General features: G+C 38.3%; 1 protein-coding gene across 1 annotated transcript in view; it reads left to right on the top strand.

The window, feature by feature from the left end:
* Positions 1–18,877, top strand: part of SPTBN1 (spectrin beta, non-erythrocytic 1) — a 269,957-nt gene that overhangs the window by 57,477 nt on the left and 193,603 nt on the right. Inside the window, 1 exon segment of the mRNA XM_043984887.1 lies at positions 11,923–12,119. Within this exon segment, the coding sequence (XP_043840822.1) occupies positions 11,972–12,119 (148 nt within the window). The 5' untranslated portion in view covers positions 11,923–11,971.

The following is an 18,877-nucleotide window of genomic DNA, read 5'->3' as shown; positions in this document are numbered from 1 at the left end:
CCCCATATTTATTTAACAAACAGTTGAAAATGAATTTCTTAGAGGCATTCCTCCTTTGCTAAAAAAGGTCTGGATATAGAGCTGCTTGCCACTTATCCTGTTGTGAAGAATCTGCTTTCTTCCCCCCCCCCCCCAACCCACCCCATCCCTAAATTCTTCCTCTATCAATAGAACACTTTATGTATTTTTTTTGGTATTTTATCTGCATGTTATGTTTTATATATTTCTGTAGTGTATTATAGTTTTTAAAATGCTATAATATCCTTTTTTTCCTTTAAATCTTAATAACCAACTTTTGAAATGGGCAGATTAGGTGACATTAATCCTCTTTGGACAGATGCAGAAACAAAGAATTCTCTTGGACATGTTTGAGACTAATTTTAGTTTCCTGGTATGGGTGAATTTCATTCAATTTCTACATTTAAAGTACAGTATTACTGTGCTACCCTAATAAGGCCCATGAAACTATCTTTTGCAATTTTACGAAGAATGAGGCAATAAAATGCTAAACATAGCCCCAGATTGACATTTTGGCTTCAACACTGACAGGATTGAAATTTCATGTCTGGGAATGAAATTTGGGTCCCCAGTGATCATAAATGAATGAGAGACTCCCATGTGGGCCCCTGAGCACCTTTATAGTGCTAGGCCTTTCTTGAGTTAACTTATTGCATTAGAGGTGGTCTCTTTTATAAATCCAGGTGAAATCGAGGGATTTCTTTTAACTATGAAGATGGCCATCCATTTAAAGGTCAATGGTATTTAAGCATTTAGCTCTGGGTGATTAGGTGGTGATAAGGCTTATAAATTAAACCATAACTAGGTGACTTTTTCCCCCTATAGACTTAAACCTTCACAGACTGCAGGGCCCAGCATCTTAATTCATACCTAAAGTTCAGAGATGTAGAAGTATTCATACAGATTGACTTTTTTGTTGTTGTTGCTTTGCATAATTTTTTAAAAAATGAATTTTATCATCTAGAATAAGGAGATGTTAGAAGTAGAAAGGGGGCAGCTAGGTGGCGCAGTGGATAGAGCACCGGCCCTGGAGTCAGGAGTACCTGAGTTCAAATCCGGCCTCGGACACTTAACACTTACTAGCTGTGTGACCTGGGCAAGTCACTTAACCCCAATTGCCTCACTTAAAAAAAAAAAGAAGAAGAAGTAAAAAGAACCTTAGTAAATCTAGTAAAAGGCTAGTAAAATTTTAGGTGAATAAACAGAGGCCCAGAGAAGTTAAAATGACGATTATTTAAACTGTGATTGTTTTGGTGGGAGAAAGGACAAAATAATGTATCTTTTCTTGGGTGAATTCCCCTGATATATAAATGGGCATCACTTGGCAGTATGGGGTTTGTCAGGAGAGTTTATGCCTCTGTTTGCTTCAGTTTATAACAGTGTAGTCCTTCTATGAGTCTTACTTATGATTTCCATTTGTTGTTCAGTTGTTTTTCTGTTGTATCCAACTCCTTGTGACCCCACTTGGGGTTTTGGGGGCAAAGATAATGGAGTGGTTTGTTATTTCCTTCTCCAGCTCATTTTACAGATGAGGAGACTGAGGTGAACAGAGTTAAGTGACTTGCCCAGGGTCACACAGCTGAAGCCAGACTCGAATTCCAGATGAGTCTTCCTGACTCCAAGCTTAGCTCTCAATCCACTGTGCGCCATGATTTCCATATGTAACTAAAATTGTAAAATGGTGTAGGGCCATAGCTCAGTGCCTTTCACATAGTAGTCAGTAAATAGTTGCTGAATTTAATTGCACTGTTTTTATTTCAACAGATATTTTTTTCTTTAGTATAGAAATTTATTCTAGAACATTCTGTAAATCAGTATATGCTATATTGGATTTGTGTTTGCCATGATCCTAGCTAAGTGTGAAAAAGAATGTCATTTCGAAATTCTGTATCTGGTGCAATTTCAATGAATTTCAACAACCATTAAGAGCCTACTACGTGTGTGCTTGAGGTACCCTCCTAGTTAGTGGCAAAGTACAAAGGGAAAGAAAACATACAGATTCTCTGCTTTTAGGGAGCTTATGTTCTGTTAAGGGTATACAACATGAACACAGATACAATGTGTGTGTGTGTGTGTGTGTGTGCGCGCGCGCGCGCAAAGTGATTTCAAGACGGGACAGAGTAATAATCGGATGGTGAAAAGCTAAGGGTTTGGGAAGACCTTTTGTAGAGTACACTTAAGCTGAACTTTGAAGAATGTTAGAGATGGGAGGGAGTATAGTTCGCACCAGAGGGACCCCTTTACAAAGGTCTGGGAGTATAAGAGAATGTCATTTGTAGGAAAGAGTATCAGTTTGACCTGCAATGAGGAGCAGAAGAATGTGTATTAAGGAGTCATATGAAATGATATTTAGAATACCAGTTGTTTTCATGGTTTTTCCTACATGGGTCTGTTTGGTTTTTTGAAATTTGCTTCCTTTTCAGTTAAAGTTAATTTTGCCAGTTAGCAGGGGCTAGAGACTGACGGATTTGCTCTATTAAAGAAAAGCAAAGTAAAATGAGAAAACACACAAAAAACTTGTCCCTGGAGTAAAGCTTCTAACGGTTTCTTTTCTTGTTGGAGCAGAAATGTCATATAAGGATGTTTAGGAAAGAAAGTTTATATTATTGGGCTATTTTAATCTTTGAATGTGCCACATGACAGAGAATAAAAAAACAAGTAAACCTTTCTTAGCTTTTGCCACCCACACCCTAAAGGAAGCATCCAGTTCATTGTTCAATAGATACTTGGGGAGGAACTTGCTATAAAATATTTTCTTGCAAAGTCCAAAGGAAGATGAACAGGAATTTACATGGATATGAGAGTCATTCACAATCAAGAAATATCAGAGATGAAAGAGACCAGAGAAATATAGTTCAGTCCCCTCTCTCTTAAACTCTGTTTGCATATGAAGAAACTGAGACCTAGAGGGATCAAGCAACCTACCCAAGGTCATACAGCTAAGAAATATCAGAGCCAGGGACTCCAACCTGTTTTCTAATTTGAAAATCATTTTTTTAATCACCCTTATCATGTTGCCTTCTAATTCTTTAGCTTGAAGAAATGTATTACTTATGTACTAATCTAAACCTAAAGCAACAGCTTCCTCCAAGTCTGCCTCTTTTTCTTTTTCCTTTTTATTTTTTGCGGGGCATTGAGGGTTGAGTGACTTGCCCAGGGTCACACAGCTAGTAAGTGTCAAATGGTTGAGGTGGGATTTGAACTCAGCTCCTCCTGAATCCAGGGCCAGTGCTTTATCCATTGTACCACCTAGCTGCCCCTGTTTGCTCTTTCAAGCTAGATTGAGCCCATTGTGACTTGGTGCGCATGAACGGTGGCTTTCCCCTCAGTAATTAGCCTTAGAAGATGACTATATATATGCCCATGTGTTTCAGAATTTTGGGTCAGCAATACAAGGTTGTACCACAATATCAATAGGCATTTGAGGTTTCAGAATCATTCTGATCTCTACATCTTAAATATAAAGTATTGTCAAGATTTGATCTTGATGCTAAAGGTCCTTAACTGATGTCAGGTAGATAACTGTGTGACTTGAGCAAGTTATTGTCTCTGTGCCTGAGTCTGCTTATTTGTATGAGGGGGGTGGACTAGAGGACGACCTCCAGGGCTCCTTCCAGCTCTAACAACTATACACCTGTACCTTCTTTATATAGCAGATGTGTCCTGAATGTCCCATTTTTAGTGAAATAGAAGGGCTTACTGTTTAAAGTAATGCTTTTTTTTTTTTCAGTGAACAATCATTTTGTAGATTGTGAAAATGTGGATTTTTATGTTAGCTTCTCTTCATATCAGAGTTAGAGCTGAAAGGCTCCTTGGGGGCAGCTAGGTGGTGCAGTGGATAAAACACCGGCCCTGGATTCAGGAGGACTTGAGTTCAAATATGGCCTCAGATATTTGACGCTTACTAGCTGTGTGACCCTGGGTAAGTCACTTAACCCTCATTGCCCCCACAAAAACAAACAAAAAAGGGTCCTCAGAAGTCATCTAATCCCACCCTTCCCTTCATTTTATAGATGATAATGATAACATTGAGGCCCCCAGGTCCGTATTGACTTGCCCAAGATCAAAGAGATAGTAAGTGGCAAGGGTAGGATTATAAACTTGGATCAACTCTCTTTCCTTTGGGGGGGGGGCCAATGAAAGTTAAGTGACTTGTCCAAGGTCACACAGCTAGTAAGTGTCAAGTGTCTGATTTGGGATTTGAACTCGGGTCTTCTTGAATCCAGGGCCGGTGCTTTATCTACTGTGCCACCTAGCTACCCGTTAGCTTCTCTTAAAGTCAAGATGTACTTGTACAAGTCATTTATTGATGAATTTTGGTGTTTTATAAACTGAAACTTTTCAATGAGAAGGATCAGAATTTTAATCTATTTAAATCAAATGTATTTGAACAATAGCAGGACTGTAGACACCAGTCAGTTGTAGGTTGTGGTAACCTTAAGCACATGCTGTGGTTACAAACTCTGTTGCCTACAGAAATTTCTTTTGTTTTCTGGTATTTTATACTTGGAAAGACATTGTGGCTTAATGGTTAGCATGACGGCTCTAGAAAGTCATAGGCTTGGGGGCAGCTAGGTGGCACAGTGGATAGAGCACCAGCCCTGGATTCAGAAGGACCTGAGTTCAAATCCTGTATCAGACACTTGATACTTACTAGCTGTGTGACCCTGGGCAAGTCACTTAACCCTCATTGCCCCACAAAAGAAAAACTGTGCTCTTGAAGCATACCAGTTGTTTCTCTGTGGACAAGCCATTTAAACTCTCATTACTCCAGCTAGCTCTCTAAGAATGAGAACCTAGTTGGCCAGTCTGCATTGGTGGAAGCAAAATCTAAATCAGGAATGTCCCACATGAATGAACTCACGGGTCTAGAATTTTTAAAAATTACACATGACCCAGGAATGTGGTAGCAAGCAAATGACAAACAATATAATTATTTCCTGCTTTCCACTTCCTGAAAAGTTGAATAGATTGGGGTGGGACTCAGATTTCTGACTGATTTTTTTAGGAAGTATGGGGTCTCTTAGAGGTAAAAGAGAAGACTTTGATTAAGATAGCAAGCCAGCAGCCAAGTACATACATCTTCCCAGCTTTTATGAGTAGAATGGGAAGATTTTAAGTGTTAGAAAAACATTTGAGACTGTGAATCCTGCCCAAGTAATTGTTAGCATGTGGTTTTCCTCCTCAAAAAAAGATTGACAAAAGTTGGTCACCTTCATCTTAATCTCTGGCCAGCTTTAGAAAGGAATTGAATATCTAGGCAAGTCACTTGACTCCCCGGGACCTCAGTTTCCTCATCTTTAAAATGAGGGGGTTGGGTTAGGTGGCCTCCCTTCCAGCTTTAAATCTATGATCAAATAATCAAGAAATGACTTTTTTTTAAAAAATCCCATATTCAGGAGAGGGGAAGACTGACCAATTTAAATTGCATTCCACTTAGTTTTTTTTTCCCCCATGCTGTTCTCAGTCTGAGTCCTTCACTATCTCTAAATTAGCCAAAATAAGGCATTTAAATAACAAAACTAAACTAAATTTATAAGATAGAAAAACTAGATTTTAAAAAGGTGTACACAAGGTGTATGTCTGGACTTGTATGGTTTCCTTTTGGAAGAATATAAGCTTCCTGAGGGGCAGCTAGGTGGTGCAGTGGATAAAGCACTGGCCCTGGATTCAGGAGGACCTGAGTTCAAATCCAGCCTTAGACACTTGACACTAGCTGTGTGACCCTGGGCAAGTCACTTAACACTCATTGCCCTGCCCCCCCCCCAAAAAAAAAGAATATAAGCTCCCTGGAAACAGAGAACCATGTCTTTTTTAGCTCCCTAGAACACCTAGCGGAGTGTATTCTCTGACCCAGCCTGTAAATAGCTATGACTAGGCTGGCATCCTGCTGTTACTATTGTCCCAATATTGCTTGATCCTTTTGCCTATTTTCACAGCCCTACCTTTGACTATGCTTTTTCAATACGGATGCATTTATGATAGTCCTTCAATAAAAGGCAGAGATATAGACAAAAGGGATGACTTGATGAAAATAGCATAGACTGTCGACCAGGTAATTTGGGGAATGTAAAGACAAAAAGCTTGGGTTAATAGTAGAAAGAGCCAGGGATTTGGAATAAGAAAACCTGAGTTCAGATCCCAACTCTGTTATTTACCAATTGTATGACTTTGCACAGCTCATTGAATTTTTCTAGGCCTCAGTTTCCTTGCCTGAAAATTAGGGAGGAAGATTAGATCCTTTCAGAGGCCCCTTTTAGTTCTAAATCTGTTTTTGTTTACTGTTGCTGTATCATGTATGGACTAAAGATGGTACATTTGATTTATGTGGCATTTTCAAAATATGTTAGTCTGGAGGGACTGACGTTGTGGCTGGAAAAGAAAACAGTACAATTTTTTAAAAAAATGAATGTTAAAATACCAGTGAGGGCAACTAGGTGGCGCAGTGGATAGAGTGCCAGCCCTGGAGTCATGAAGATACTTCTTCATGAGTTTGAATCTGGCCTCAGACACCTACTAGCTCTGTGACCCTGGGCAAGTCACTTAACTCTATTTGCCTCAATTCCTCATCTGTAAAATGAATTGGAGGAAGAAATGGCAAACCATTCCAGTGTCTCTGCCAAGAAAACCCCAAATGGGGTCATGAAGTCAGACATGACTGAAATATAGCTCAGGTCAGTCAAAATACCAGTCAATTTCCTAATAGTTATGATTTCATCATGCTTTTGGCCATAGTTGGAGAAGTCTTTCCACCTCGTTAGGCTAAGATTAATTTTTTTTTCATTTACCTCTGTCTTGGTCCATCTATTTAATGAAATAAAATTAGTGTTGGCTTGTTAAAGCAGAAAACAATAAAGCCTTTTCCTAATTCTTTGTTCCTTTTAGAAAATACACATTCAAAGAAAATGTGATTAAGCAAGAAAAATAAGAATGGACTTTTTAGCCTTTTTCAGTTTGTGTTATGTGTATCTCAATATTACTGTGTGTGCATAGTATGGTATGGATGGATGGGAAAGGAGAGAATATAATTACCATTAAACTGAGGTGGGATAGGCTCCACAAAGCACTGGAACAGAGAATGTAGGAATTTCTGTACTGGGTGACACCCCTGGTCTACTGGTTTCAAAAACTGTATGGTAGGTGCAGCTATGTGGCGCAGTGGATAGAGCACCAGCCCTGGAGTCAGGAGGACCTGGGTTCAAATCCGGCCTCAGACACTTAACACTTACTAGCTGTGTGACCCTGGACAAGTCACTTAACCCCAATTGCCTCACTAAAAAAAAAAAAAAAAGTATAAAACTGTATGGTAAACAAAGGCCCCGAGAGATGTGCTTTGTTTGTTCTGTCCATTATGCATTTGAAATATCTTCCACCCATTCCCTCCATCCATTCTCACTATCACCACAACCCTTATTACCTCTAACCTGGACTATTATGATATTTTCTACTCCCTTGATCTACCACTATCCTTATACACAATTATGATCATATCACTAACCCTGTCTACTCTAAATTTTCAGTGGCTCTACATTGCCCACTAAATAAAATACAGACTCTAGCCAATATTCAGGGTCCCCCAAATCTGGCCCCATCTTATCTTTGTAGACTTCCTTATGTTATAATATCATTTTAGAGCTGAAAGAGACCTCAGAGGTTATTTAGTCTAACCCCTTCATTTTACACATAAGAAAATGGAGGTGCATAGGTGAAGTGACTTGCCCGGTTTTATACAATCAGTAGGCCTCAAAGAAGGAATCTGAGCCCAGTTCCTGTGACCCAAAGCCATTTTTTCCCATTGTTTCACACTACTCCCTCCCCTTCATTCACTCGATCTATTTTTCAGCTAAATTCTACCCGCCCCAGTCTTCTTCTAATGCCATTATTCACTCTATCCTCCGTTCTTACAACAGACTCCCCCTCCCATCTGTCTGTTGAATTTCTTCCAGGTCTTGCTGAAATACCACTTCACCTAGAAAGACGGCTAGGTTGATACCTCTCCCCTCCCTATGTAGACGGATAGTACTTATTGACTTGAATTTCATTCCTTCCTATTTGAATGCTGATCTTTCCTAGACACAGAATCCATTTGTAGTTTGTATTTTAGTCATTTGTCTCCTTTCCTTTCTAGACTGCAAATTCCTTGAGTACAGATACTACATTTTATCATGATATAGATTTCTTTAATTCTAAAATTACTAGGCAATGAGGTTTAAGCCTTACCTTGCCAATCAGTCCTATTTCTCACCACCACGTGGAAAGTGCAGGTTAATATTCAGACCACTAAAGCAAATTTCAGATGTCATTTGGGATAATTCACCTAGAAAAGACAAGCTTGTCTGTCCATCTTTATAACAGGTCATAAATAAAATAGGCCCTCAAATGAGACAGCATATGTAAAGTGCTTTGCAAACTTTAAAGCTCTATATAAAGCTAGTTAGGATGCTGTCTCAGGCTTGGAGACTGGAGGGTATAATATTCATACAGTAGAATTTTAGAGTTATAGAGCCTTAGTGGTCACTCAGTACAGTACTCTCAACTTATAGTTAAGGAAACTAGAACTTAGAAAAACTGAAGTCATTCGTCCCAGGCCACTGAACCAGAGCTAGCTGAAGGAACAAAAAAATAGAACCTTCATCTCCCAATTCTTCATCCAGGACACTTTCTACTCTACCACATTGTTCTTTCCGTAAGATCCCTACTCCATAAGCTGCCTAGTCTACCATCAGATACTTTGACTCCTACATACCTAGAAACCATATTATTTGAACTTGCCAATCATCTACGCTTTGATGGCCGCAATCATGCTGAGCCATTTGGAGAGGAAGAAAATCAATCTGAAAGTTTCCCATGTGATTTTTTTGTGGGGGGGAGCGGGGAGGAGGGGGACTAATGGAAAGGTTTAGTATCATACAGAAAAGACAGTGAGTATGGGAGTTATTTTTTTGGTGAGGAGTAAAAACAGAAACTCAAGTGGAAAAAAGCCTTAATCTGGCTTAGCCAACTATTTGGGACATCTCAGCAACTGCACAGGGGTATCTAGGACAGTAGTTTGGGCAAGGAGCACTTGCTGAGGGTGCAGCATGGTCTGTTTCCCTCTATCACCAGGTGGCACCAAATAGCTGAAACAAATCACAGTGACAGTTTTCTGTTTCTTTCATTTCAAATTGAGTTTGGCAAAATTGCCCATGTTTGTCCAAAGAAGTCTGCTATTGTCTCTGAGTTTAAATATTTCTTTTAGGATAAATGGGTTGTGGAGCCTCCTTTGTTATTGACCATTGGGAAACATGCTGTCGTGGAGACTGAACATCCTTGATTGATGCATATATCTACTGGACTCAGGAGAGAGTCAGGAAAGCTAGATTTGAAGCCCTACCATTGACTAGCAGTGTGACTTGGCCAGTCTTTTAACATTTCTAGATTTCAGGTTCCTCACATATGAAGTAAGAGTGTTGGACTAAGTCATCTCTACTATCGCTTTGACCTCTAAAAATACTGACTTGGCTTAACATTAATTTATTAATTTAGTAATAAAACAAGAAAGTTGGATTTCACTTAAAATTGATTCTGTCTATATCTCTACAGTTCAGGACTCTGACTCTCCCCTACCAATAAGCTGAGAAAAGACTGGAAATAGGCATTGAACTTTTCTGACACATTTATAAGGAGGGAGGCTAGACCTTGTGATGTCCTTCACTAGGTCTGTTGTGAGAATTGTGTTACTGTCAGCAGTGTGCCTGAAGAACGTGTGGGAGAGTAACCTTTAAACAAAAAAAGACAAGGAGCCACATGCCTCTTGAAGAGAAAGAAGCTGGGTGTGCTTGACGCCAACTATTTGTAATACAATTCTTCTTTTTAAGTGTAATTGCTCTGAGGAGGAAACCTGGTTATGGTGGACACCAAATATGGTGTGACATGTCTAAATATGAAATAATTTGTATTGTTTTAATTTTGGTAAGAAAGGAAAGCTGGATCATTTTCACATGTATGGTTTATTGCTTTTTGGTTTATTTTCTTTGTAGGGGAGAAATAGCTATCATTTATATAATGCTTTAAGGTTTGCAAAGCAGTTGACAAATATCTTCATTTTGTCCTCATAAACTGGAGGTAGGTGCTATTACTAGCTCCATTTAACAGATGAGGAAACTGAGGTGCACAGAGGTTAAATGACAAGGTCACAGAGGTAGCAAGAGACCAGAATTGAATTCAATTGGACTCCAAATACAGTATGCTGTTCATTGTACCACCTATTTGAAATGGTTAATTCCTTTCCCAGGAAGAAGGATTGTTTATAAAGCCTATGGCATGTGGAAATGGTCATATAAGTTGTTTGCTGTCAGTGTGACATGGTAGTAAAAGTACTGAACTAGACATCAAGGGAGACCTGGTTTGAGTGTCACTTCTGACTCTTTGAAACTTTGAAGAAATCACTTCTCTTTTCTTGGTCTCAGTTTCCTCATCAATGGAAGGACCAAGGGGGTGGTAGTAAGTGATCTCTAAGTTCCTTCCTAGTCCTAAACCCTTAGTTCTCCATCTGACAGATATGGAAACTGGGATATAGAGACTGAGTTACATCCTTAAGTCCTTGGTAGAAAGAGACAAGGAGCCTAGTGTCTTTATTCCAAGAATAATGCTATTTTCCCACTCCATTTTGGTGTATTTTCACTAAATAAGAATCCAGATAGTTTTTCAGTGACAGTACCAGATTATTAGCTTTTGTAATAAAAGAAGCAGGGGCAGCTAGGTGGCGCAGTGGATAGAGCACTGGCCTTGGAGTCGGGAGTACCCGAGTTCAAATCCAGCCTCAGACACTTAACACTTACTAGCTGTGTGACCCTGGGCAAGTCACTTAACCCCAATTGCCTCACTAAAAAAAAATTTAAAAATTAAAAATAAAAGAAGCAAAAAAATTGCTCTCATTTTTTTGTACCTTGCAGGGAAAAAAAAAAAGCAGCTTTCTTCTTTTGAGAGAGTTGACATAACAGTGAATAGAAAGTAAGTCTTAGGTTTAGAAAGAACTGGTGGCAACAGTGGGGAAAGCACTGGAATTGGAGTCAGGAAGTCCTGAGTTCAAGCCCCAGAAAAGTCCTGGCCGTGTGACCCTGGACAAGTCACTTAACCTTTGCCTACCTCAGTTTCCTCAACTATAAAATGGGGATAATAATAGTGCCATTTCTCAGGGTTGTTGTAAGAATCAGATGAAATAATCATTGTAAGCACTTATCACAGTGCCTGGAACATAGTAGATGCTTAATAACTGCATGTTCCCTTCCCTTCTCTTGTGACCCTGGGCAAGTACCCTAGCTGGGTCTCTAAAACTATAAATTGTAGAGATGATGGTGACCTGCATTGACAGAGGGCATTTCTTCATGAGAGTTCCAATACCAATTTAGTTACAGGACCAGTCCCTATCTCTTTCCTGGATTATGTTAAACAATACAAATAGTACCCATTAAAGCCACTTGTTTAGAATATTCACCAAAACTTTGGTATTATTCTATTATTTTATCTCAAGACCCCCTCCCCCCTTCTTTGATAATCATTACCCCAATGAGAGTGTTAATTCAACCTGGATGTCTGTTATTAAATTCAAAGTGTGAGAAATTAAAACATTATAATATTATATATATGAGTACTAATGGATTGAGGAAGGCAGCCTTACTCAAGACAAATGATTGGTTTTGATAATAGAAAGGCAAGTGTGGTAAGAGAACACTGTACTGGATGTCCTGGATCTGCTGGCTCTGGTTAATAAACAGCTGAACTTGGGCAAATCATTTAACTTCTTGAGGCCTCCATTTTTTTTGCTTGTAAAATGTGGAAAGTCTATCTCCAAGAGTTTTCATTGTGACTATAAATTTCCCTTTTTCTCTATGAAATGCTAAAGGTACATTGTTTTCTTCACAGACCTTTGTAAGAAGAAGCTGATGCCTAAGGGCAGTTGAGAAAGTTCAACATGACAACCACAGTAGCCACAGACTATGACAACATTGAGATTCAACAACAATACAGCGATGTCAACAACCGCTGGGATGTGGATGACTGGGACAACGAAAACAGCTCAGCAAGGCTGTTTGAGCGGTCTCGTATCAAGGCTCTAGCAGGTAGGCAAATCTCCATAGTTATAATCATAAAACCTTAGGATAGGAAGGGAATCAGAAGTCAGTTAGTGTAGCCTTCTATCCAGTGTGGGTATATTTATAGCTTTGCAGATGGGTTCTAATTTTTCTTAAACACATTGACTATAAGGGAACTTAAAACCTCACTAAACAGAATAGTCAATTTTGGGGAAATTTTAATGATCACTTGTGACCTCTTAACTGACAAAAACCAAAATGGTTAGATACTATTGAAGATAGTTATCACTTCTGCTAAGGTTGGGAAAGTAAGTTACCTGTACATATAATTGTGTTTGTATGTGAATATATATTTCAAGAATCCGTGTTTCATAGGTTTGAATCAACATAGATTGCAATAAACAAGTGTTTTACATAGCTTATGATAGTTTATGGATTATACTGGCTAAGAAATTCATCACCTGGTGAAAAGCTTCTCCTAGGGATAAGCTTTGTGTTGTTTTTTTGTTTGTTTGTTTGTTTGTTTGTTTTTTTCTGATCCCATGCTTGAAACCTTTTCAGCTTGGTAGGATCTTTTAGACCTTGTGGCCTAGTGAGTAATTTTGACTGACTATATCAGAAGATATTATGAAGAAGAGTCCAAGGTGGCTGTTGCCCATAAATATAGCTACTACCCAAGCATTTTATATGACGTATACATGCATTTTATATATACATATACATACATATATGTTCTTATGATCTTATAAGAATTATTTTCTTATCTTTATATATAATATACTACTATATTATTAAATATGTTATGCTACAAATTTTATTATAATTTTATCTTGAATAAAATATTAAAGTACTTTGAAGATCAGAAAGCATAATATAAACACCAGCTATTATTATTCAAGTAAATTCTTAGTACAAACTTCTCATAATTATTTGAAGATTTTAAGTTAATACTATACTTTGTGTTCATTGAACACAAAATTAAATGTAAACCAGTGTTCAATGTAAATGTAAAATTAAATGTAGACCAAGTTAGAATTTATCTTGAAATTGATGGTGTTTATGTTTATAATCTTTTTTTTTTCACATTGCAAAGTCAAAATGAAATAAGAAGAATGATGTCATGTATTTTGGGTATAAAAAGAGAAGGATTTTTTTGTTTTCTCACAGAACCCTTAATTGTAATGTATATATTGTAGTTTTGGTTTAATCAGATAAATTTATTATTAACAGGTAAAATATCCTTCCTATCTTTTGTATAGGTCTGAGCATATTATATTGGAACTTGACCTTGAATGTGGAGTTTTGAGTGATAGTAGATGAATGGACTTTTCTTGAACTTGTCCATTTTTATACTATTAAAAAATGACCCATTAACCAAAAACCTGGGACATATTTTGTGACTACTCCATTAATCATGAGGCCTCAATGGTGAATTATGATCTTGGGTCTGTACATTGAAAGACTCTGAGACCTTTATACCTGTTTGAAATTTTTACTAAATCATTCTGAAAAACGCAGTTAATGATGCCCTAGCCATCGTTTTCTTGTACTGGTTATTCTCCATTACCCAAAGTAAGATACCATTTGGCATTTCCTTTTTAAAATGAAGGGTCTTAGTAGTCCAACCCTCTATCTCCAAAGAGATTTCTATGATGTTTCCTCAAATCCCAGAGATGCCTTAATGTATTCTAGACAAACATTCCAGAATATATTTTCTTTTCTTTAAAAAAAAATTTTTTTTTTGGTGAGGCAATTGGGGTTAAGTGACTTGCCCAGGGTCACACAGCTAGTAAGTGTCAAGTGTCCAAGGCTGGATTTGAACTCAGGTCCTAAGATTTTTAGTGGCCAGTGTCTTTAGAAGGTGGAATATGGTGGTCTCCAGTCTAACAGAAATTCATTTCAACCCAGCTTATATGTACTAAACACCTACTATAGAAAGGCTTTATGCTAGGAACTGGAAATGAAATGATGAAAAAAAAAAGACAAGATCTTGCACTCGAACTTATTTAACAGGGAAGATAAAATGTGTACAGTACAAGGCAGACTGGTAGCAAAAGACAGGGCTGGGCAAAGTATCATGAGAAATTTAAGAAATGAGCTATCTTTTTCAGTGGAGAAGGATTAACAAAGTTTTCATGGAAAAGGTGGTAAAAGGTCAGACCTTAAATAAAGGGATTTGACAAGTAGGAGATAAAAGATATGAAAGGTTCTTTCCAGTCAGGACAGAAAGTAGGCACAAAGAGGTGAGACTGTGGAACAAATATTCCAGTTTGATTATATCATGAAAAGATGAAGGATCTTGATTCTATGATATTTTGAAAATACTGTCAGTTAAAGAGAAGACACAAAATAATCCAAAGTTTCCAAATCTCTTCAGCTTAATAGGTCATTTTACCTGACCATTCTCTGGGGCTGCTCTGTGAGTCCTATGAACTTGTGCGGAATAGGAGATGTGACTGAAAGCACTTCTATATAAGGTCTTAAGATGGGTGGTACAGGAAAGGAATACATCGACCACCTTGGATTTTTCAGAAGAAAAACAAGGATCTTAGAGAACCCTTCTATCCAGCCTGGATCAGTTCTATATAAGAAATAATTTCTTATCTTATAAATCATCTGAAGAATTAACTTAAAGTTTGGCAGTGATATGGCAGGCAAGATAGAACCCTGGACTTTAAGTGAAGATCTGGTTTCAATTCCCACTCTTGACATTAGTTATATGAACACAAGCAAATCACTTAAGTTCTTAAGCCTCAGTTTCCTCATCTATAAAATAGGGGTAATAATACTGGTAGTACCCCCTTCACAGAATTGTCAAATGGATGCATGAAGCATTTATTAAGTGTTTACTGAACGTAAAGAACTGTCATAAGCTAGGGATATAAGACAGCCCCTCCTTTCAAGGAGTTCGAATTCTAATTGTTGTGACACTCAAAAATATATGTAAAGTATCTTGCCAGTTTCTTAAAAACTATGTAAATGTCTGACCTTGATGGTGTACTTGATAAAGGGGCTGGTCTAAGGGTTAGATCTGGGTTCCGGTTCTGCCTCTAGCAAATGCTTGCTGTGTGACCTTGGGTAAGTCATTTAATGTCTCAGTGTCACAGGTGACTCTTGAAGTCTAAATTGCAGAACAGTTGGCAGTCTGAATTGGCAAAGGCCAAGTTTCCTCATCAGGAGCTCCTGGCACCAATGAAATCAAAGACTGAGCCCCCTGTTCCCCCCAAAAGAAAAAAATACTATAATTATTATCCTGAGAAACTTCAAATGTTCCTCAGACACTAGACTAGAATTGTCTTTTGTGGAAGAAAAGAGTAGTGACTTCCTTTTTCAGTCCAGAAATAAAATCTTTGCAATTCGTAGTCCCTCTGTTGAAAGGACGTGGTGTTTTTTGTTTTTTGGGTTTTTTTTGGTGAGGCAATTGGGGTTAAGTGACTTGCCCAGGGTCACACAGCTAGTGTAAAGTGTCTGAGGATGGATTTAAACTCAGGTACTCCTGACTCCAGGGCCCTTGCTCTATCCACTGCACCACCTAGCTGCCCCCGAAAGGACGTGTTTTAAAGAGTAAAATCTCTAGTTAGATCAGCAGATATGAACATAAAATTTTTTTTCTCTTTCCTTCCTTCCTTCCTTTCCTCCTTCCCTCCCTTGTTCTCTCCCTTCCCAAGTTTCTGAGATGAATTTACAAATGAGAATAACAGTTTGCTGTTTTCCTTGCTATCTTATATACTTGTATAACAAGGCCTTTTACAATATAATAGCAAAATTGGTTCCTTTTTTTAACCTCCTTTTCAGTTTTTTTTCCCCCATTTCCTTAGCATCTTTATAGTCTAGTTGGATTTTGGTAACTCATAGAGGAGATGGCTCCTCTGTAATTCTGTAGAGAAAAACAACATTAAAGTCAGAAATTAATCTCAGATCAATTTTGAAGGGTCATTTTTGTCATCATAATGCATAGACACTATTATCTGCTTAGAAACTTTTGAACTTGAAAAGTAATCTCTTTGATTCCCATCTCTGCCAACTCACTCAAGTAGCCAGAAACATAAGTCTTAAGACTCAAAGTAGAGGACAGGAGGGGGGTGGGGGGGAGGGAGTGGGGGAAGAGTTCAAGGTCAGCATACTCTCTGTTTCATAATTTCCCAATAGGACATTAAATAGTGGAATTTCCTCAAAGTGGGGAAAAGTTTCATCTGATAACATACTGTCCTTGAATGCTAAGGACTAAATGCTGAGTAAAAACATGAGCCACAGCATTGTAGAGATCTTTTTCTACTAAAACTAGACCTAAGGGGAGAAAAAAAGAAACACTGAAGTTGAGTGTGTTTGAGTAGCAAAGAGATTATGTCATGCTCATTCAACCTTGAGGCAGTGTGCCGCTAAGTCATTTTTATGCATTCTGTAAATGATTTCCCGCACCCCGTGGTAGCACAGCCACATTCCTGACCTCTGAACAAAATGCCACAGTTGTATGGGACATACTGTGTTGGGGAAAGCGGCTTAGAATGTGCTGAGCTATTTGCTTATTAGAACTTCATTTGGAAAGAAAAGTATATAAAACTTTAATCTCTTAAGACATGTCAAGAGCAAAGTTGCCTGTGTAAATGGCATCTTTTTATGAATGTAGGCTGTTTCATTCAGGAGGTTAACACAGCACAATGGAAAACAGTATTGGATGTAAGGGTTCAAATCCAGGGTCTGTACTTACTACTTTATGTGACCCTGAGTAAGCCCTTTTCTGGGCCTCAGTTTCCTTCTTGGTAAAATGATCTGACTTGATAGTATCCAAGGTCCTTCCCAGCTTGGAAATCCTATGATCCCATCTCCTGGGTTCAAATTCTTACTTTGTTTCTCATTACCAGTCTTACCTGGCTAAGTCATTTAATTTCCCTAAGTTCATATTTGAGTGGGTAGGACTAGATGATATTTAAGGGGTCTTCTCAGTCTAAATCCTATGCTGTTATTTGGCTGAAAAGGACACATTTGTAAAGGTCCACAGAGTTTTAAAAGCATTTTTAGAAAATATTTAACTCTATTCAAGTTGATTTTTTTTAAAGGGAATTTGCATTCATTGCTGAAGAGCTAATTTTATATTCAAAATTGTAGGTGGAATATTTATTGTCCCCTAAAGAGAGAGGTTTTAAGAGGGAGAGAGTGTTAGTGGAGGAAGTGGTATAACAAAAATCACCATAATTTAAAACAAAAGGTGGCTCTGGGAGCTGTCGGTTGTCAACATTTATGAGCTCTCCTTTTATGCCAGAGTACTCTTCTAGGCTGTAGGGAGTGGCAAAGGCAATTGTAGACATTATGCCTGACCTTGAGGAGCTTATGATGTTATAGGGAAGTTCAGACAGACTACACTGCCAGGAGAAAACTACATGAGAATGCTTATAAGGTGTGCTGTCGGAGACGGACCTAGGATCTGGTCCAGCTGGGCCACTACTGACCTGTTTGCTTAGGTATCCCACTTTTCAGGGCCTCTACATAAAGGGGTTGGACTAGGACTGGATGGTTTCTAAAGTCTCTTCACAATCTAATTTTCTAATTGTAATATTTATAATATTAATGGAAGTGGTAGAGCTTTGGAGTTGGAGCAACTGCATTCAAATACGGGCCCTACTGTCTGCCTGACTGCCAGCGAGCTGACTGACTTCTCTGGGCCTCAGTTTCTACTACTGAAAAATGAAAGGGCTAGGAAAGCCCTAAAGCATACAAAATCAAGAAATATGTATTTAGACATGCACACACATACACCTTGGCATCCCTTTGAAGATGATCATTTAGATGAGTATTTTAGGACAATATTTAATAAATTCGAGCAGTGACTTCATTTACATATCTGAATTCTTTGAAAATACTTTTTTTCCAGGGGGGGGGCAGTTAGGTGGCACAGTGGATAAAGCACTGGCCTTGGATTCAGGAGGACCTGAGTTCAAATATGACCTCAGACACTTGACACTAGCTGTGTGTGACCCTGGATAAGTCACTTAACCCTCATTGCCCTGCCCCCCCCCCCCAAAAAAAAGAAAATACTTTTTTCCTAGAGTCAAAACAAAAGTTCTAAAAAGCTATGGAAGTAGACTAAAAGATTTGGTCATATGCCAGTTTAACCTCTCCATATATTTTATTTTATTTTTTATTTTTGCAGGTTAAGTGACTTGCCCAGGATCACACAGCTAGTAAGTGTGAAGTGTCTGAGGTTGGATTTGAACTCAGGTACTCCTGAATCCAGGGCCGGTGCTCTATCCACTGCGCCATCTAGCAGCCCCATCTCTCATGTGTTTTAAAGAGTCACTAAATGGCTATTTTAACCACATGAACATTTAAATTTAATGAGTATCCAAACAAGGTCATAGGATTTTTGTTGGTTTTTGATTCACATTAGGCCCTGCCTTGAACATGGATAAATAGTTTGTAGCTTGATACTGATGAATCTGGGCTTTAAAAAATGAGCATCTTTTCCTTCTTCTAGTTTGTACAGTCAAATATCTAAGGCAATTGTGTGAAGAGATTGAATCCTGAATATACTTGAAAGGGAATGTTTTCTGAAACTGAAATTGAAAAGCTTTACATGTTTTTAAGCAGGGAGATGACATGGATGAAAGTTTTTGCCCAGAAGGAACTGGTAGTCTAATTGATTTATATAAGATCAACTAATAAATGCTTACGTAATCAGTGTGGGGAAAATGGTATTATAGAAGATGTCCCAAAAGTCTTAGTGCAATTTAAAACTTAAATAGCATCCCAAGACTTCCCTTTTCCTCTATCCCATGGCCCTCAATCTT

The sequence above is a fragment of the Dromiciops gliroides genome, chromosome 2 (assembly GCF_019393635.1).
Source record: "Dromiciops gliroides isolate mDroGli1 chromosome 2, mDroGli1.pri, whole genome shotgun sequence".
Classification (NCBI taxonomy): domain Eukaryota; kingdom Metazoa; phylum Chordata; class Mammalia; order Microbiotheria; family Microbiotheriidae; genus Dromiciops; species Dromiciops gliroides.
Note: the sequence above shows the minus strand (reverse complement) of the source record. Positions and strands in the feature narration are given on the sequence as shown.